At 40.6% G+C, this 21,195-nt stretch overlaps 3 protein-coding genes across 3 annotated transcripts; 2 read left to right on the plus strand and 1 right to left on the minus strand.

The window, feature by feature from the left end:
- Nucleotides 1–6,438: 6,438 nt before the first annotated feature.
- On the minus strand, nt 6,439–12,580 carry LOC118429643. Its single transcript, XM_035840225.1, has 13 exons — nt 12,433–12,580; nt 12,162–12,257; nt 11,716–11,851; nt 11,175–11,238; nt 10,848–10,931; nt 10,099–10,191; nt 9,727–9,782; nt 8,710–8,791; nt 8,365–8,432; nt 8,148–8,187; nt 7,924–7,992; nt 7,283–7,404; nt 6,439–6,529 (listed from the first exon to the last, which is right to left on the minus strand). Exons 1-13 carry the CDS (start codon nt 12,524–12,526, stop codon nt 6,484–6,486), a joined length of 1,050 nt encoding a protein of 349 aa, XP_035696118.1. The 5' UTR covers nt 12,527–12,580; the 3' UTR covers nt 6,439–6,483.
- Nucleotides 12,581–12,745: 165 nt separating this feature from the next.
- LOC118429656 (rRNA methyltransferase 2, mitochondrial-like) lies at nt 12,746–15,933 on the plus strand. Its single transcript, XM_035840237.1, has 3 exons — nt 12,746–13,315; nt 13,714–13,805; nt 15,328–15,933. Exons 1-3 carry the CDS (start codon nt 13,053–13,055, stop codon nt 15,756–15,758), a joined length of 786 nt encoding a protein of 261 aa, XP_035696130.1. The 5' UTR covers nt 12,746–13,052; the 3' UTR covers nt 15,759–15,933.
- A 2,002-nt stretch (nt 15,934–17,935) lies between these two features.
- Nucleotides 17,936–20,544, plus strand: LOC118429632. Its single transcript, XM_035840195.1, has 2 exons — nt 17,936–18,070; nt 19,074–20,544. Exons 1-2 carry the CDS (start codon nt 18,018–18,020, stop codon nt 20,071–20,073), a joined length of 1,053 nt encoding a protein of 350 aa, XP_035696088.1. The 5' UTR covers nt 17,936–18,017; the 3' UTR covers nt 20,074–20,544.
- The last annotated feature ends 651 nt before the right edge of the window (nt 20,545–21,195 follow it).

Here is a 21,195-nt window from a genome sequence, read left to right on the forward strand (position 1 = left end):
CGCTAACCATAAAGAAGCCTCAAAGCTCACATCTTACAAATGATACAGACATAACAATAAGTATAAAACACTTCATCCAATTGATGGTTACCCCATTTTCTTATCTTCACTAGATGTCGTGGAAGAGATTCATCAGTCACGTATGTTTACAGCTACTATCAATTTTTCTTCAAACAGTGACTATTTATTAAAGGTAGAGAACGTACCTCCAAATTTTCTATGTCTATCAGACAGTACATCTTGGACGCGGAGAATGGTCTAGTCTCGATCTCGTGAGAGAATACGAGACTAGACCAGGCTTGCGTAGATCATCTGAAATCATTGACCTTGAGGCATGCAAGGCCCACAGAAAGATTACGGAGGTTATCCACATCCAGCTGGAGGGAGCAAAGCTTAACCACAACGAGGGTTGGGAGCTTCCCAAGTCCTACCTACCCCTTCTCCGCAAGGAGGCAGGTGACCTACGTAAGCCTGGTCTAGTCTCGTATTCTCTCACGAGATCGAGACTAGACCATTCTCCGCGTCCAAGATGTACTGATAGACATCGAAAATTTGGAGGTACGTTCTCTACCTTTGATAAATAGTCACTGTTTGAAGAAAATTGATAGCATCTTCACTAGTTGGTTATAAACAGTGGAGCCTGAAATCCAAAATTGTTTATCCTATTTTTCATTTATTTTCCAGGTTAGCAGTACTAAAGATTTTGATTTATCAAATTGTAATCAACATAAAAAAATTGAAACGACAGCGATAATTTCATGACAATTGCTACCTTAGAAGGAATGTTTCTATCAGCAATAAACGTGTACGTTGTGTGTTTTACTGGTAGTAACAATGTACATTGTGTGCAATGCAACGTTACAATAAACTTTTCCTTAACATTGAACGACCTTATATAATCATGTTGAATGTTACGAGAAAAGGCGATGGAATAGATGCCATCAGAGGCTGATTGATGACGTATTTGTAACAACAGAACAGGCGCACTAGATACCTGAAATGATATGTGGCATCGGTAAGGTGTTTTGTCCAAACCCTGGTGGTTCAGGGTTCAAAACCGCTGGTGTGCCCCGATGTTGTGACATTGGAAAATGCACTCTAAATAAAATTCCTCACTTCACTCAGGTGTAAATAAGTGCCTAGCTTAGGGCTGTCCATTGAATATGACGCGGGGATCAGTATAGCAGCAGGTATCTGTCCCGGCTCGCTCCCCTCTCCCGGAACAAATCCCTTTAACTACTGACCCCCGCGCCCCAACCTCTGCTTGAGGAAAACGCTCGCTGACAGGCCTTTGGTTACATTCGTGAAAACTCGCCAACAGAACGCTCGACACCCGCTCGGGTGAACCTTGGCCTACCGCCTATAGGAGGGAGGGACAGAGAGAGAAGAAGGAGATACGAAGTACTAGTAACAGTTAGATCCCAGGAACTGCCTGGCGATGTGGATTTAGTACTGCCCCGCCCACCTGAGGAGTTTGAGGCATCATTTAATCCATTATTTTACATAATAATGTGATATCTCCACATTATCCCAGTATTTTACTAGTAAGAGGTATAAGAGGGTGTCTATTAGTGAAAGAATGTGATATCCCCACTTTATCTCATTATTTTACTAGTAAGAGATATAAGAAGGTGTCTATTACTATATTAGTAAAATGTGATAGCACCCCACTACCCCATTAGTTTACAAGTAAGAGACATAAGATGGTGTCTACTAGTAAAATAATGTGATAGCACCCCTCTATGCCATTATTTTACTAGAAAGAAAAGTTAAGAGAGTATCTATTAGTGAAAGAATGTGATAGCACCCCACTACCCCATTATTTTACTGGAAAGAAAAGTTAAGAGAGTATCTATTAGTAAAAGAATGTGATAGCACCGCTCTATCCCATTATTTTACTAGAAAGAAAAGTTAAGAGAGTATCTTTTAGTGAAAGAATGCGATAGCACCCCTCTATCCCATTATTTTACTAGTAAGCAAGTTGAGTATAAAGATTGTCTACTGGTAAAATAATGTGATACTGTAAATGCAGAAATGTTCGCGGTGGATTAATATTCGCGGTTTTCGTGGCGACCACTTCACCGCGAACTTAAATCCACCGCGAACATTTTTCTATCAAGGTATTAGACTGCGGTCGATGGTGTTACCGCGAACTTAAATCCACCGCGAAAAGTCATTTTTCCCGCTACCGCGAAATTAAATCCACGCGAACTTAAATGCATTTACAGTATTATTGTGCCAACCATTATCACCCGTGAAAGTAGTTAACACTGTTTTCGACAGAAACACTTTTTGGACTAAAATAATGTGATAACTAGAAAGGCAACATTTTTGAAAAAAATGCAGGATGTGGGCGAAGGGAAAAGAAAGCAAAAATCGCAAGAAAAGAAGCAACAAGAAAGGCAACATTTTCGCGAAAATGCAGCAAAAAGAAAAAAAATTAAAAAACCATATCTGTCCACGGATTCGATCCCGGAGCGTTGGTTTACCACGCGACTAACACCACTGAGCCAGTGCTACAACATGTTACAAGCGCACGTTTTAACAGGTATACAAATGTATTGCGTTGCTTGAACACGTCCATTCACCGTTGAATTTGCAAGATTCCAAGGTCCAATTTTCTGAAGATAAGGTTTTTGTGTGAAAATTTATCAATCTCGTTCATTCCATGGCGGGCAACTTCTTCCTTGAGCGCCTGTTTGGTCGTCTCAGCTGCTATATTATTGTCAAACTGCATGCCGAATGCCATTTTGTGACCTGTGCGTTGGTTGGTTCAGTTCTGCGTACACCCGAGACAGTCCGCGACTTTGTCCCAATCAAAAAGCTGGAAACGCGGCGTATATGTTGACAGCTTTCATTTTTTCTGAGTTCTGATTGGCTATTATCAAAGTCGATGCCGATTGTGTTCTGTGCGTTGATAGGTTCACCTCTGACGTAAAACCGAGAAAGTGCGACTATAAGCCAATCAAAAAGCTTGAAACGTGGAGTGCATTTTTACAGCTTCCATTTTTTCTGATTTCCGGTTGGAATATGCAAATATCTGAGGAAAAACTAAATGTTGGGCTTCGCCCACATAAATATACAGTGCTCGTTGTTATGCAAATTGAACAATGGTCAAGACAAGGACTGTTTACATTTTGTGGTCTTTAGCTTTATTTATTACCTATAGATATCCTGTCGCCGCACATGGGTCATGACTTTTGTAAAAGGGCTAATAAAGCTCGCTATATCTCAACCATGAGGCCGTCCTGTTAGAAAGGTGGGTCACAAATATATTGCCTTTAGAACAGGCTGGATATTTCTTTTTAAGAGACTTGGCTTCATCTACATACCATTTTCAGTCCTGCTTGGCAAACCTTTTTTCGTGTCTTCCACATACATAGAAAGAGCCATCCTTCTGTTTGCTTCGTCTCCCGGGTCTTCTCGTATTCCTGCTAACCTATAGCTAGTGCTAAGGTTACTACATCGACTGTTCTCTCTCGTTGCGGGTTCCGTATTCTTCATATATGTTGTCAACTTCGCTCAGTAGTTGCTGGCTTTGCCTCTCGTATCTCGGGCAGAATCCTAGAACGACGAAAAAGATGGCGAAAACGAACAACTCAACCCAAATCTTTGACAAGCACCTGTTGGAATTGACAATGCGTCTTCCTGCACGTGCAGTTTGATAATTTGATTATAAAACTGCAGCCAATCATCGAAGTGGAGCGCACAATAGTTTTACTATTCTGAATATTAACGATGTCTTCCATTGGTCACCTATCAAGGTCGTATCCTCTGTTTAATAATAGCCAATTAGATAGCGCGTTTCAAATTTGCCATCTGTATCCCAATTAAATCAAAGCTGATTGGTTTTAAAAAGTTGCGTGATATTGTGTGATAATGAAGCGCACCGGATTAAATCGCACCTGCACGCCTAGCTTGCTATCCATTTTGTGCGTTTGTCTTGGCGAACCTGTACTACTGACAACAATGAGTTAATTCGTCAGATAGCAGATAATTACCTTTTTCTGACAGTATACTGTCTACTTAATATTGTCCGGAATACAATATAAGGAATACAATTGATTACTTTACTCGTATCAAAGATAGTTCCCAATGCCTGAAATGTTTAAATCGTCTGGGCAATGTCTGAAAAGAAAAAAAAACACTGATAATCGCCTGAAGGATGTGCCACCTACCATCACCGAATCTGGGTAGCAACATTTCGAGGCCATTGTGGGTGAATCCCGAAGGCAGCAAGAACAGGTAATGAGGTATGTCCTGATCACCTTGATAGTACGTTAAAGGTGTAGCTGGATTTGACTTCATGATCAGCGTTCCTACCAAAGCTGCGAGGCATCCTGTTCAAAAGCGAGGTCTGATAAATTCAAATATCAGCTCTTTGTCGAGAAGGGGCTGTACGAGCAACGTCCATGGAGGAGCTCCACAGAGGTCCTCTATGGAGGTTGTTCGCGAAGCCCTTCTCCCTGACTGACCTGCATGTGCCTAGTCGTGCACGCTCGCCCATTGGTCAGCCCATGATGAGATTAGGAAGGGAAGGTCCCGGGGCCGCGTGCCGGCATGAGTTGCTTTGTTTTCGCACAAGCTGGCCTGATGACCCACGTTGTGGGAGCCAAGCAAGTCGCCTGATTATCTACATAGTAGCAGCATATCCGGGATCGGTGTTTACCTTCTGCAGGCTGCTTTCTCCTTTTCTTTCCGCTATATGATTACAACGCTGAACATTGTCATGGACAAAGTAATGTGAAATAGACATAGGGTGAAAATACTTGGAAAGTCGAAAACGCAACTTAACATTCGTCGTAGGACGTCGTGCGATTTTAATGCAATGTTTTCTGTGACAGAACTGGTGACAGAATCAACTGATGAACAGGCAGCATTTTCCTTAACAAAAAAAACATGAGCAGGACAATCTTAAGTAAGACGATATCCAAGATTCTGCCTGATATTGATACGGCGACGTGTGTATGATAGGAAAATGCATAAATGAAAACATTTACATCTTTAATTCCAATATAATGTTTACAATATTTTGCAGCATTTACATGAACGCAAAAAAATACAATATATATATTTGTAAGAATATACATGAAGAAAACTTCAACATGGTCAAGCTAAAAATAAAATTTTAGAACAATTTCTTGAACTGTGTCATACTTTAAAAATCACATTTTCAAGTTAAATAAAAGTAGAAATGATCAAGTTATCGTTTTATAGACCATCAAAACTTCATTCTTTCATTCACTACAAACTGATCGTTTATCAAGGCCATGTATTCTTTATGAATGGTTCAAATGGCTAACTAGTGTGATTTGATGATAAAGGAGCTCTAAACTCCATAAGGGGGGGGGGGGTATTGTTTTCTAATAGATAATAGATTTTTAGAATGTAAAAAATCTGGGCTCGAAACACTAAAATTTTTTCAGCATACATGCACTGGTGCAGGTAACATTGAAAATTGCATGCACCAGACAAACTGTACCTGCACCACTAGGAATTTAGGAAGTGTGGATTGTACTAAAACTGTTTAGGAACCATTCCAATTTTTTTCTTTTATACTGTATAGGTGGCAACAGTCAATGCAGCTTATAACAATCCATATACACCTACATCATAAGACATTTACGTTTAAAAAAAAGTACATGGACCAGTGCAGGTTTGGTGGAGGTAGACACCAGAAATACCTGCATAGCTCCAATTTTACCTGCTCTAACTTGCATATTCAGGTGGTATTTTGAGCCCTGAAAATGCATACCACTTCAGAGAATACGATTAAGCAAGGCATTTTTTCAATCTCCTTGGATTAAGTACCTACTAGTACCACATGCATCAAAGAGCATTCAGTAATCTACTGAACTGCCCAAGTACCTGTATCAAAATTAAGTAATTTGCCTGACAAGGCTAGGTAGAGGCAATAAATAAAGCTCATCTTTGCTGGTATTTGCTCCTTGATATCTTATCAACGATTGGCCTTCTTGGTGTGCTAATTGCCCCACATTTATGCCGTAAAAATTCATGCTAAATGAAGTACCTATATGAATAGGTATTACATGAGTAGGGTCTAGTGAGTATCATATTGTTTTACAGAACATGTTTCATAATTCACAAGTGGAATTGTGCAAGACGTTGGAGGACTTATGTGTCTACTGATACAGAACGTTTTGGAATAAAACACCCCCTTTTGGAGTTAAGTTCTCCTTTAAGATTTGATGTTCCATCATATAGTTGTTTGTGCAAGATGGACACCTTGCTGCCTTTATACTCCTGTGCATTTGCATTATTTTCATACTTACAGGTAATGGCAAGAACATGACTATTTGGGGGTATACAGTGTATATTATAACATACTGAGATGCAACAGTTTAAGTAGTCAATGTTATCTATAATGTCTTGGGTATTCTTAGCTGATCTGCTATTTTGACTTATATAGTATAATGCTTTTGCAACAGTCTTCACAGTCCTTATATTCAGGCCCCACGTTAACTACTCGCTTGTTGATGGCAACTGTTGTCTATCAGGTGGCACAAATCTGGGGGGAAAAAAGGTGAGGTATTGTTATTATGGCAATGAAAGAAGATTCACCTTTTTGTATTATGACACCTAGGGGTGGGTACAGGTACAGAAAATTGAGGTACAGGAGCAGTTCAGGTTCAGAGGAACCTAAACCTGCACTTAATTGTTTGTGAATGGGCAATATCCAAAACAATGGTCCATTTTGCTACAAAGAAATCTGTTTGGTGGAGTATCCATTTAGACCAAGTTTGACTGTAGAAACTTGATAAAAATGACAATCTACGTCGCTCTTGCTATTTTCTTGGACCAATAAGCTTCAAAACATGTGAACGCCTGCCGCCGTAGTGCTGGTATAATCTCTTCATTTTCGAATCGGTCCAACATCCGGTCCACTGAATTTTTTTCAGGTCTGGTTTTCCTAGACCAATCCCACAAGAAAAAATGGTTGCGCCCTTAATTACACCTCGGGCACCTCAAATCTGGGACCATCATTTTACGTCCCTTTCGAAAGAGGAATGCAATTCCAACACTGAAACCCTTCTCCAGATTCAAACCAGGGTTTGCCAGTTACCAACTAATTCCAACAAGGTGCTTAACTGTGAAGCTGCTTCCAATTGAGCTACAGGGACATCCTTTTCTCTTTGTCCTCCATGAAAAACTAAAATGTATTCATTATTGCATTGCCCCTATTTTGTTATCTAACAACCCAAAATGTCTGTCGTAATCACTTTCTACTAAAACAGAAGGCAAGAAATTTTGGTATAAGTACCTGACTCTGGCATCCTGGGAGTTGAGTCTGTCTGGTGAGTAGTAGTATAGAGGGAGCTGTCGGTCCATGAGATGTGGGTTCTGAGCCAGGAACTCTTCAAACGTCAAATCTGGACAGTCCGTCTGTGAATATAGGATTAATCAACAGATGATATCAAGACTACAATATTCTCCTATGTCCTTGTATATAAAAATAGCATCATAAAAAACAGAATGATACATTCAAAACAGCATAATGATACTGCCAAACATGTAGCAGTGACCACCTCCACATAAGGACCACCTTCCCAAATTGACCACATTTTGGTGGCCACTTAGATAATTTTTCCTATTGACACAAGTATCAAGAATCCTGCCTATAGCGACCACCTGTCCACAAAGACCAGATTCTATTGCTACCCTTATTAGTGGAAAACTTCTTCATCAATTTTGTCCTTAAACATGAACCACATACGGACGAATACCAATCTCTCTACGGCCTACAAGATACAAGGTTTACCTTTGCCATACAACTTTAATTATTATTTGCAAATTTAAGTCACAACATCATGATTCAGTGCAGAATAGCAGGGACTAGTTGTAGCTCTGTTCCATAATTTACTTGAACATGGAAATGGTAAAGGCTAATTATGTATGTTTTACCTTTTGAATGGCCTCTGACACTGCATGGATGTAAAACAGGGTGACTGTTTCGTGGTATCCTCTTTCTACCTACAAAGGTAATACATTAAAGAAAAGGAAACGTGTAAAAACGAAATATCAGTTTTAGAGTTTTAGTCTAGGAAAGACACAGATGTTGGTCTAACCATACCATGATAACCATATCAATTATCAAATCTGGGTAGATGAAAAACATCGCCTCCTACCTTGTCTCTGTTTTGCTCGTTGAATTTCTTTATTCCCCTTCTACAAAGAAAAAATTCAGATATTGGTAAAAAAATCAGTCATGATGTAAGAAAAGAGCAAAAGAAACAAGATAATTACATTGTATATCAACAATGTAGAATCAAGTGAAGATTTATCATTGCTAATGGTTAACAAAAGTTTAGACAACAACATTTTCAAATATCAAGTTCAACCTACTGTATCTTTGGGACTGCATTCTCTCTCCCATATAGTCTTATATAGTTCCAGGCCATTCTTAGATGAGCCTGATAACAGACAAGGGAAAACTGATGTACATGTGTAAGGGTCATCAAATATCTTCTTAATTCTTCTTGATAAGTGTAACTTTCTCAACATGTGTATGGTTTGTTATATGTTTATCAATATCAATTTGTTTACGGATTGTTCTGTGCTCAAAATAGTAAAGAAAGAAAAAGAGAAAGAAAGAGGAAGAAAAACAGAAGGAAGGGAAGAAGGAAAGAAAGAAAGGAAGGCATAAAGTATGGTTTTGAATAAGACTTGACCATTCGAAAAACCACGAACCTCATGTGTCCAATCTTCAAACAGCAGAGTGGCATCTTCAAATGCATTCATAAAGGCCTCGTCACCAATTGATCTGTAGGATCTAGAAATGGAGAGAAACAAAATACAGTGTGAAATAGAGTTCGGAGACCTCATACCTCCATGAAATATTCTGACAATGCAAATGACTTGCATATCAGCATAATTAATGGTTGGTTATAACTTATAATACACCTTTGCATAACTTACACAGGTCACAATGTTGACAATTCAATCATTTACTACATTTACTACATGAATTAGGACACATTCACATTAATTATGCAAATTAGGGACTCATTTGCATAATTGATATTTGCTAATATTCCACCTGTCACAAGTAACATATGTCACATGTATTTGAGTCCTGTAATGGAAATACTAGAAATATAGATTTTTTTCTCATTAAAGATGCAAATTTTGCATAATTTACACTTCATTATGTACATCACTGCCAAACATACCTACATGCTAAATATCAACGAAACTCATCGTTCCTATGTTCCGTTATGCTCCTTGGAAGATTTTGACAAAATTGCCCCTGCAGTTCCAGAGCAAGCCACTAGGGGGCCCAAACCTATATACCCTTTTCCTTATGTCACAAGCTATATGCCACTAATAAATCAAGACCATAGCATGTTCAGGTCAAAAGATACAAAAAATCGAAGTTCTGCTGCAGTACCACGGTCACACACTAGGTGGCCCAAAATCGACCTTGACCTTTGTCTTCCAAACACCTACCCACATACCAAATATCATTACAATCCATTCAGAGGTTCTAAGGTTATGCTGACCACAAATATGCGGACACACACACAGACGAACACACAAAGACACACCAAAAACTATACCTCCATTAATGTTGCCAATCAGGAAAAAAAAGGGAAACAACTTAAATTAATACCAAATATAATGATGAATGAGAAAAAAAAGTTACTGATAACTTGTAATCTCTATCTTTGTATTTTTTCTGTAATTTCTGAATTTTGAAGAACTTACCTGGCAAAGTACAGCAAAGGCTCTTTCAGTGTTTCCTCTGTGCTGGTCTCTAAGACCTGGAGAAAACATGATAAACCAAATGAATATGAAAGAAAGAGAAATGCGAGTATAAAGAGGGATGAGTGATAAGCAGGAAATGTTACGGGCTACCATATACATCGAAAGACATTAATATAATGTTGTGTTGTCAAATGTGAAATGAAACAAAATATGATTTAATTCAGAGGAGCTATCTGAACACCATCAACAAGTCTGGTGTGTTTTGTCATGAGGTAGTTTATTGGGTATGCAATTCAAAAACATTTGTATTGTGTGAGACCCCTTTAGACTACAAGATTACATGTACATTTATGTATATCAAGCTTGACTGACCTCTCCATACCACACATGATGATCCCCGATGTCGTGAACTTGGTGCGCTCGACACTGTAGGACGGCTGCTGCACCTGTGATGAGGGGTACACCCTGCGTACAGGTGAAGTCAGGGTTACACTATTGTATATAAGTTTTCAAAAATTTGCTGGTCTATAGGACAAGACTACTACAAAAAATTTCTAAACTCTACTGGCCCGAAACCAAGTTCTCACTAGACTGGTATTTAATTGATGTTCTGTTTCTATACATTTCTATTTGCAACAAGGAAATTATTCTATTAAGAACATTTTAAACATGTAATAATGTTTTAACTACAAGGCTAAGGTGTTAGATTGCTTTCTGCTTGCTAAATTTATAATGTGTAACTGCAACTAAATGAAGCCTGATCTTTTTCCATCTCTTGCTTTTCTTGCAAATCTGACACGCTTCTAGGGCTGGTCAGTTTTGTGATCCCCTAGGTGCAAAATTCATTCAGCTTAGTGGATCAACATCTACCCACATCTAGCCATGGAAAAATGGCACCCATAGAAAAATCACACTAGCCCGATCGGGCAAGTGCATTTGGAGAAGCACTTGCCTGATTGGCATTTTGCTTGCTTTATCTTATTGGGCTAATGGACTTGTCTAAGTCTGGAAATGAGGTTGCAGTGTCACACAGTGAGCAAGAGATGAAGAATATAACAACATGTAAGATGAACGAAACAGTTGAACTTAGGACAGAGCCAATGTAACAGAATCCGTGTCACCTTGTATCCTAGAGTATGAGAGACGGACTGGAACTGGTCTTGTCCATCTGCTACTGGCGTGGCAAAGTGAACACTATAGTGAATCTGGAATGTGACACAAAAACAGAGACATTGGTCATCTGAGTAGGTATTCATGAGTCTGTACAGGCTTGACTCAGGTTCAAGTCTTGAAATGAACATTTCAAAGCTTCAAAAATAAACTTTGAAAATGATATTACTCTAATGATGGGTAAGGATTGGTGTTTTGAATTTTTTTTTCATGGGCATAAACTTTGTAGCCATGAAAGGATAGAAAGGAATACAAACATCATCAAATGTGATACTTGCCTGGTCCTTTGACAGTATGTGGACAGCGCAATGCTGGGTTTCCATCAGTAAACTGTGCATACGGCTATACAAAAACATTGCAAGTAATATATCAAAGTGTGTTACATTTGTATACGTATACACTAAAAAAATTGTCAATTGATTTGGCATTGCAACATGAAAAAAGTTATCAACAAAATAAAGACACATCTATTTGACTTTATACAATTCAGCATATTGTTAATAAAAAGTTCAGTCATTCCTGCACCAGACGGTACAAAGGGCAGCACCCATCTCCATTTCAGTAGCCCTTGGGCCACACAAGTTTGTGCAATCACTACAGCAGGGGGCTAGTCCACTGGTAGTGGTCTGTGTGTTTAGCTCCCATACCCTTTCTAAATACTGGTACTGAATTCTTTAAGCAGAAAAAGCAGCATGTACCATTTTATAAAAGTCTTTGGTGTGACTCGGCAAGAGATCAAGCTCATGACCTAAAAAATGTAACAATCTACTCACTTGGCCATTGCACTAAATACTGACTAATCTATTATAAAGATCTCACCTCGGCTTGTTCATACAGAAAGAAACAATGGGAGGCTGTAGCGACACACTGGTGAACGAACTACAGGTCACTCCCCTCAGGTAGCCATCGTCTGATGAGGGAGTGGATGTGTACTTGGCTGTTGTCACCACCACAACTGGAAAATAAAGTTTCAAACACCTTAAAATATGCGTGCCTGCGAAGCTAGTGTCTAACCTTCACCAACTATCTTCAGAGAGAATCAGACCTGAGACAGATTGACTTGTATCTTGGATACATGTTCCTTAATGCTAGAATCATAATTGTAATATGATGTATGAAAAGGCTAAGACATTGCTGTCACACTATATGATTAACAAGAACATAATTTGTTTTTCCTACGTGGCCACATAATGATTATGATATCTTGCTTCTTGTATTTTTGCAAATCAGTTTATGTGTCCATCATCAGTTCGTTAACTGCTTACCTGGAAACGGTACGGACCTCAGTAACCGTCTGACGTCACGGGAAAGTTTAGTCTGGTCCATGTCTTCACCACTTGGTTCTGTGATTGTCTTTGATGCTGAAATAACAGGAACACGAACTACGTTACGTAATAGTACATGTGAGTTCGTCGTTTCCCTTGTATGTCGGGCGATGCCCCCCTCCCCACATTTTCTTTTATCATTATCACCAGAATTTACAACTCTTCCGTACAGGAAAGTTTTCCCAAGCAGTAAGAATCTATCGTGTCGTACCTCTGCTACTCGATGAACATGTTCTGAAGGCGTGATAGACCACAGGAAGGCGAAAAGTGGACACGAATCGAAAAACACTACAGGAGGCGGCCATCTTGTCCTCTCTTTGACCTCTGAACTGGAATAGTGTATTAAAGGAAGAGGGTAGCTCTGCACCTTTCTATTTTACAAACGCTAGCTTTAGGACATAAGGTCTGGCATTTTTTAATAAAAAAATTCATTATTTTAATTTTTGTTTTATGCTAAATAAAGTTGGATTCTTTTAGTGATGATTTATTGTTTTGAGTTATTATATAGCATACTACCCCTTAAGGCAATAGTGCACTATTCCGGAAGTAGAAGAAGCAGACGACACAAACTGCATGCACGGAAGCAGGCAAGCTACAAACCTTTCGGATTTTTCCAACTTTGGAGCTTTACACTGGACTATCTATGGCGTTCAGTACAAGAAGATACAGTGAGAACATGTCTAGAAGTGCCAAATAACCCCTGTGTCTTATTTGATAACGACAAGGGACTTTCTTTCATGTTTTCAACCTTGCATGGTCATGATTTCAAAGTTGACAATATTGAGAATTAATCTATTCAGATACTGTGAGTTGTGAGAACTCTAAAACATCATGATACGCACCAGTATTGCATCCATCTTCTTGAAAAGATTTGAGAAGAATCAAAGCGTCCTATCATCTTCACAAACATTAAGACATCTGCATAAGTCTGTGCCATGTCTCAAGAAAGCCCCAAAGAACCTTAAGGGGAAGAGCGCAAGTTCTCAGAGGTGGATGGTGCGTCAGCTGAGCGATCCTTACGTACAGAAGGCAGCGGTGGACAACTTTAGATGTAGGAGCGCGTATAAGCTCATCGAAATGGACGACAAGTTCAGGTTTGTTATTGTTTGTATTGCATACCCAGTGAACATACTCTCCAAACAAAGTTAACCTCTGGATGATTTTTGACATGTTTCTAGGCATCTTTATTGGGCTTTCTATTTTGTACTGTTCTTTTGTAATGTTCTTTATGTCTCGCCTCCCAACATCCGATAAAAACGACTAAAAGTAAAACAAGTAAAAAAAACGGCCAAAGCCAAACGTCTGCTTGGACAGCAGATAAACCACCTTAATGGCATAACACACCAGATTTGTATTGAAGTGTATAAGCTGTATATTGGGACAAATTTTGTTGAGTAAAGAGATCACCGCAAAAAACGTGAATATCAAAACACCACCAAAATGTCTGCATTTCCTGTACTACCTTTCCTTTTATTCAAATTATTGCATGTAGGTTCCTGAAGCCAGGCCTGGCAGTGGTGGACTGTGGTGCCTGTCCTGGCTCATGGACACAAGTAGCTGTAAACAGAGTCAATGCTGCTGAAGGTAAGTTCAATATAGTCGTGTCAGCCAGTAGGTACCCACCTCAGTAATATGGCCTTGCTGAAACATGGGATCCCCAAGTTACTTCCCTTCCAAAATAATAATGCAGCTTCAACTAGGATGCCATTCTCTGGATTTGAAATTGAGTACCCTAGTTACCAACTAATTGGGAACAGGAGCTCAACTTTGAGGTTACTACCAATTGATAACTATAACAATTAGGGGTGGGTACCAGTACAGAAAATTCAGGACCAGGTACAGTCTAGCCTCCATAGCAGGCTCTCTAGGGCCTTTTTTTTACTCATATTCATAATACACTTTTGCTGGCCATTTCTTTTTGTACTGGGTCGCTGATTGCTGGCCTTTTCTGACTGCCGGCCCTGCAGAAATTGCCAGCAATCAGCGACCCAGTACAAAAAGAAATGGCCAGCAAAAGTGTATTGTGAGCCCAAAAAGGCCCTAGAGAGCCTGCTATGGAGGCTAGTACGGTCCAGGTCCAGCTGATAAGGTCCAGGTCCAGACCTGAACCTGTACCTAATTATCTGTCAAGTTATTATACTAAAAACAATGGTTCATTTTGCTACAAAGAATTCTGTTTGGTGGAGTATCCGACATCCATCGGCATTTTAAAATCCTATCTTGATGTTAAAACAACAGTAACTGCATCTGTTTTAGACCAAGTTTGACTGCAGAAACTTGTTGAAAATGACTATCAACTCTCCTCTACTTCGCCCTTGTTATTTTCTTGGACCTGTAAGCCTCCAAACACGTGAACGCCTGTTGGTATAATCTGTTAATGTTCTAATCCGGTCTACTGATTTTTTAGGTCTTTTTTTTCTGGACTGGTCCATTAAGAAAAAATGGTTTTGTGCCTGTACATTGTATCGGTAACCACCCCTAATAGCAATACTAGTATTGATACCTAGAACATTGGCTGTCACTGACGAAAAACAAGGGATGTTGTTTGACCGTTTCCAAAATTATACCCAGTTGCTTGAGTAACTAGCCTGGGTACCATCTGGAAAGTAGTTTGCTCCGGCATTCATTATATACTATAAACAGTCGTTTGTAGCTCTGACATTCATTATACACTATATACAGTCCCTTCTCTGTGTTTCCGTCTGGGAACGCAGACCATCTTAACGTCTGGAATCGTCCAAATTTGGACACAGGCGCTGATTGGTCCCCCCATATGAGCGAATTACGGAATGGGTTCAAGCGCTCCTTTGAACCGGTGTTCCCTCACCGGAAACGCCCTCCGTCACTTGCGGGAGGGCCTGTTGTCATCGAACCAGCGCTCTAGAACCTATTCCTCGATTCGCTCATTAACTGATTTTACCACCAAACGGTTTGAACGTGCAAGTCTCCAGACGGATAGCAGAAGTGAACATAGGAGCAAACTACTATCCGGATGGTACCCAGGCTATTAAGTAACTGCGTTTGGGCATATCTTATTACCTGAATGTCTAACCTTCATCAATGTAACTAACAAACATTGTACTGTATATTCCATTTTTTGCTACAGGGTTTCCAAGAGGCATGGTGGTTGGAGTGGACCTGCAGCACATGTCACCCATCCCGGGGGCCAAGCTTCTGTCCAACTGTGACTTTACTCTGGAGGAAACACAGGAACACATTCGGAAACACCTCCCCAACGGGAAGGCGGACGTCGTCCTCAGCGACATGGCGCCAAACGCTACCGGACTTGCCTCTCTAGACCACGACCAGATCGTGTCACTTCAACTCAGTGCCTTCAAGTTCTCAAAAGTCGTTTTGCGAGAGGACGGGGTGTTTGTGTGTAAACTGTGGGACGGAAGCCATTGTAAGAAGTTTCAGAGCGTTGTGGGTGACGTCTTTAAGTTTGTGAAGGTTGTGAAGCCGCAGTCTTCAAGGAGCAACTCAGCAGAACTCTTCGTCTTTGCCAGAGGGTATAAGAAGATAAGACAGGACAGTTGATTGGTGCAGATGTGAAGTGATGTCAGAGGCTATAAGAAGATAAGACAAGACAGTTGATTGGTGCACATGTGAAGTGATGTCAGAGGCTGTAAGAAGATAAAACAGGCCTGTTGATTGGTGCAGATGCTGAGTGATGTAGGCATCTGAATGAAGGAATGAATAAATAAATGGTGTATTAAACTTAAAGCTGAATTATGTACACTGTAGAATAGCTTAGGCCAAAGCAAGTAAATTTTATGGATGACATCCTGCAGAAATAATGAGATAGGGCAAAAAAGACGGGTAGCTCTTCAGATGCCCAACTTTCTTGTAACACAAACGACATTCTAAATCACTGATCAAATCACATTCAAGCATCAAAATAAACGCACGTTGCTTTAATGCAGACAACACTGAAAAAGTAACTTTCCATATCCCCGACATTCGGGGTGAGACCCATTGTTTTAAAGCCTTGTGGAAAAGTAACCAAGTAGTTTTTGCCAGTCAAAACGCTTGTTACGTTCTGTCGAGGGGTTGTAGTATGAATTTCAAGTGATAAAAGTAACGCACACTTTCTCATCTTGACGCCATGACGTATGAAAGAACGTCTAAATCCAGACCGAACACTGAAAAAGTAGCTCTTCATATCCCCGCGGTTTGCGTGTTTAGGTACCATGGGACCTTTCAAAGGATACCAAGTCCAACCCGCCGAAAGACCGTTTTAGATTGCGGAATCTCCAGGCTATGTACGCGCGTAAGGGTACGTTAGCGGTAAGCTAGGCTATAGGGTCGACCTATATCCGAGAATATCTCGGCAACAAAGCATGATCTTCTTTTTTGCGGTTTGCGGGTTTCAATTGTGTACCAGCCCGACCACCGGTTGGATCCGACCCGCGGAGCCGGGATGGTCTGGTATTCCAATTTTCTGTAGTGGCGCAGACGAATTGCATTCGAAATATTGGACGGAACCTTGAATCCTTAAACCTTTGTATGGCACAAGCAGAAGAAGCTCGTATGATAACACAAAAATATCAACTTGAATAACAAAAGCGTGACGACAGACAGACTATGCATACTCTATTGTTGTCTTGAGGTTCGGGAGTCTATGCATAACAATGGCGGTGCTTCAAAGCTACCTGCGCTAGACCACATACAGTGTTTTAACACGAGGCTTGTTCACACCTTAGGGATCAAAGTCATAGCGTATTTGAATGTTTGATTATTTGCAAGCATTTCTTTCGCACCTCAATCGAGTCATACCTTTGAGAGATATGCAAAATTGTGCGAACTTTCCCTTGCGGTCACGCCATGGACATTATCACACCATGTTGAACTTACGTCATTGGTTGATTCGATTACATGTATATGCATGCCATCCGGCTGCGCATGAATTGTGCCCCCCAAAAAAAGTAGTTTTCATATGTAAATCGACAAAGCACCTGCAAAATTACCACATATGCCGTAGGTTGCCAAAATGGGATGCGATACTAATAATAATTTCAAAGTCAAAAAGAGAAGAACAAAAATGAAGAATCTACTACTCTGTGTGTTAAGTCATTTGTCCAGCCTTTCTGCCCATTCATATTTGATAACGAATACAACTTTTTATAGCCATTTTTTCTTTTGCACACTAGGATAAGTTTTTGGGTTTCCATAGGATGTAATCGATATAATCGAAATCGAATCAACATAGGCCACATTTCCGAATGAAACCCAGATGAGAAAATAGCAGTGTTGCAAACTGTACAATTAAACGTGCATCAATGCAATGCAATACTAAGAGGATAATAATAATAATAAAAACTTACAGTCACCGCGCTCTCAGCACTGGAAAAGCCGGCGTCAGCGCTGAAGAGTAGAGGAGAAACAATTATCAGGATACGCAAGGATAGATAATTGAGGAAAGTAATTTCGCACAATATAAACAATGAATAAATAGGATATACATGTATCCAAAATGTCGACTGAGGTGTGATAATATAGCTTGAATATAGCCAGGTATCTACATTCGGCACCTTTCATCCACCAAGGTGTGAACAAGTCTTGTGTTACAACACTGTATGAGGTCCAGCGCAGGTAGCTTTGAAGCGCCGCCATTGTTATGCATAGACTCCCTTACCCCAGACAACAATAGAGCATGCATTGTCTGTCTGTCGTCACGCTATTGTTATTCAAATGAACCTCACAAGCATAAACCTGGACGCTTTCAGTCAAACCGCCATTCTCAGTCCTGTCGTCTGACTGTACGTGTGTTCTCAGTTTGAAGACTTGCGAAGAAAAATGATCATGGGAGATACGGACGGCTTGGATGGTACAAACAGGCCTATCCGGAGGTATGTTATATTGTGTCTTTAGTTCCACTATTTCAGTAGCCTCCTTCGCGGACTTCGAGACTCCCTTTTCACGGTGAACATCCATGCACAACCCTGGCAAGTTTGAACGAAGTCTGCGAACGAGACTTCTATTTAAACTTGGTATAGCCCCTGCCCTCCCCCAATCTGATTTGAGAGTGGGCTCAATAGGTACTGGTTTTTAGTACTAAATCCATCAAACCTAGCCTCCTTCGTAATTTTGCGGTTTTGATCGAAGTTAGCTTAGCAAGATCAGATTGTACCTGCACATTTTTTACTGGTAACCTCTCTCGCATTGACAAAAGCCACAGTCATGTTCAGGAAGGCGCCAAGAAAACCCGACGCCAAAGCTAAAGATGCGCAAGCAGTGCGTTCATTTTGAATTACTTACATTATTCTTTTCGGAATGTACCAAATGAAAATGTCTGTATTGTATTTGAAATCCAGTCGATTGAGCTCTCATCTGTCGTATCTTATTACCTGGATTATTAACATTCATATAGATATTGACGTTGTGTCTGTAAACGTCGCACAGAGAATCATAGATACATATCAGTTTGTTCGGTGTTTCTTATACACTCAGAATAGGACAATACATGCGGGAAAAAGTAAAGAAGATTCGTTAGAATTACAACCAGACAATGTCGAGCCAGGCATTTGTTAATGATGTGTGAAATACAACAGGTAGACATCGCCGTCTTTGATATGTAGCTAAAGGAACGCCAGCGTGCATATGTCTATAAATATGTAAATCACATGCAAATGAACACTCGATCTTGCTTTTCCCGGCAGCGCTGGTTTTAGATGTCGTCATGCCTAAACACTTTGGACACTTGGTTCTTGTGCATAACTTTGATTAAACCGATTCATTTGAATATAAAAATCGTAACGTTACATCTTACATCTCCATCTTCATTAATGTGCATGTATGTACCTAGTACTAGCTAGTAGTCCCTGACTTCAACTTTTGCTCTTTTATTTTCAGAAGTCGACCCAGTAGCCAGACCCCAGGTACGAAAGTAGCGGGCTACTGCTGCCCATTTTGCACCTTCGTGACGTGGAGTGGCCCCTCCGTGCTCTCGTATCACCTGCGGTCCCACCTCGGCACCCAGCACTGTCCTATCTGTGGTGTCTCTGCAGCCAGCAAACCTGCACTTCACCAACACATCGCCAGGCGGCACATCCGTCCAGATGCAGCCTACGGCGGTAACGAGGACTATCTGAGTGAAGCGCCGGACAAATGTCTTAGTTCCTGCGAACCCTGTCAAATGGTGGCCCGCTACGGCAGGCCTTTTTTCGGCCACTATTGTTTCCTGTGTGATTATTCCGATTCCAACTCTCTACGCTTGACCCGTCACGTGATGGCAGGACACGTACAAATCGCCAAAACTCAAATCGAGCTCAACAAATCGGGACTTGTGCAACAACCACCTGTACACCTTTCAGTGGTATCATCAGACAAAGACGTTGGTCAGAATTGTTCAGCTCGTCAGAAACCAGAGGGAGAAGCCGAGAGAGAGGGCCCGGGTGAAGAGCTGCGCACACCACCACAGGAACGACAGCGACACGGCAAGCGCAAGTCACTGGAAACATCGCCACCGACTATGGAACCCACGCACACTAGTCCTTCAGCCTTGTCGTTTGTAAATGACGTCACCGTTCCTATGAAGAAGCGACGGAAGGTTTCCATGGAAACTACCAACAACGAACAGTCCACAGCGACTGAAAAAGACAACTCGTCAACGAGACTTTCGCCTAGTTCCCGACAACAAATGCGGGTACAGAATGCTGAGGCTGTCACGAGCAGAGTGACATACAACGTGGGGTTCTGTGCGACATGGATGCCGCTGTGGCCATCTTCGCCACCTGTGTTGGAACAAGAGGTGCCGTTGGACTTGTCCGTGCGTAAAGCGCCACCTGCCGACCTGACTGAGAGTGCCATGCCCGTGATCACTTCCGTGTTTTCATGGAAAGACTACCTCTGACGTAAAAAAAAATCCGTATTGCAGTGAAAGATGTTGACTTACAAAGTAGCTTGTACTTTTGTTTTATGTAGACTACTCTACTTTGAATAGGTTAATTCTATTCAACAAGTGTATTGTCTTCGCATTTTCCTTCTTTAAGTTATATTGATGATTTTCAGTACACTACGATACCTGTTTCAGATGTATCAAAAACATGTGGTTAACGATGATATCGAGCTTTTAGGGAATAAAGAAATATCAAAGTAAGTTCTATAGTCTAGCTATCTTGTTTCTGAGTTGATTCACTCCAGTTATGTGAGGTTACAAATTCAAGATACTCTAGTCACGAAACTGGGCTGGTATAAGTCAATAAGAAGATCTACACATGAAATCCGCAGGACATACATCGCGAAGTAACAGTTATCGTCCAATCTGGGTCAGGTATACATGTGGAGGTGTATAATGGAATAGATACTTCTTACGGCGAATGAATTAAAGAACAACATGTACAACAAGTATGATCCAAACGCCTGGCTCTCCCTTGGTAAAAACAACAATGAAATAGGTTCGCATTCATCGGTACAACAACAGAATACTAAAGTAAACTCCTGAAGTCGTAACAAGTTGCTAGATTTGAAGTGTCATTCATAACGCATTTCATACGTAATTTGACACAGGTTTGTAGTATTTCACCGGTTTGTTTCTAACACGTATGATTGCTGCTGGTATACTGAGAACGTAGGTAAGGTACCCGTCTTTGATATGGAAAGTATCTGGTGCTTCCAGGTTTGAAACGCCTTTGAACGAATTACTGCAGTTCTAGCAAGGATGGCGTTTTTAGACTAATACAATGTTGATTCATTGACATCAGTTATTGTGAGGATTGCCATTACCAAAGGGTGCCTTATGAGTCATGGTTTGTGAGTTTCTTGTATTTTGAATTTTAAGATTTAGCAACAGTCACATGACCTCACATGTTCATACATAGGTAAGCGAACTGTCCTTGGTGCTGAACTGAACTCAAACTAACACACACACAAACATGTATCAGTCACTTCATCCATTAACTCTACACTAAACACCTCTCCGGTCGGACACGCAAACACGTCTATTCATGTTAGTCTCTACCAAACTGACTACACT

The sequence above is a fragment of the Branchiostoma floridae genome, chromosome 13 (assembly GCF_000003815.2).
Source record: "Branchiostoma floridae strain S238N-H82 chromosome 13, Bfl_VNyyK, whole genome shotgun sequence".
NCBI lineage: Eukaryota > Metazoa > Chordata > Leptocardii > Amphioxiformes > Branchiostomatidae > Branchiostoma > Branchiostoma floridae.

Coding starts and splice junctions, on each gene's coding strand:
- LOC118429643 (XM_035840225.1), bottom strand. CDS start 12,526: ATGGCCGCCTCCTGTAGTGTTTTTCGATTCGTGTCCACTTTTCGCCTT. Junction 10,932..11,174: donor ACATACTGTCAAAGGACCAG/GCAAGTATCACA, acceptor GTCACATTCCAG/ATTCACTATAGTGTTCACTT. Junction 8,792..9,726: donor CCTTTGCTGTACTTTGCCAG/GTAAGTTCTTCA, acceptor CTCCATTTCTAG/ATCCTACAGATCAATTGGTG.
- LOC118429656 (XM_035840237.1), top strand. CDS start 13,053: ATGATACGCACCAGTATTGCATCCATCTTCTTGAAAAGATTTGAGAAG. Junction 13,316..13,713: donor GAAATGGACGACAAGTTCAG/GTTTGTTATTGT, acceptor TATTGCATGTAG/GTTCCTGAAGCCAGGCCTGG. Junction 13,806..15,327: donor CAGAGTCAATGCTGCTGAAG/GTAAGTTCAATA, acceptor TTTTTGCTACAG/GGTTTCCAAGAGGCATGGTG.
- LOC118429632 (XM_035840195.1), top strand. CDS start 18,018: ATGATCATGGGAGATACGGACGGCTTGGATGGTACAAACAGGCCTATC. Junction 18,071..19,073: donor ACAAACAGGCCTATCCGGAG/GTATGTTATATT, acceptor TTTTATTTTCAG/AAGTCGACCCAGTAGCCAGA.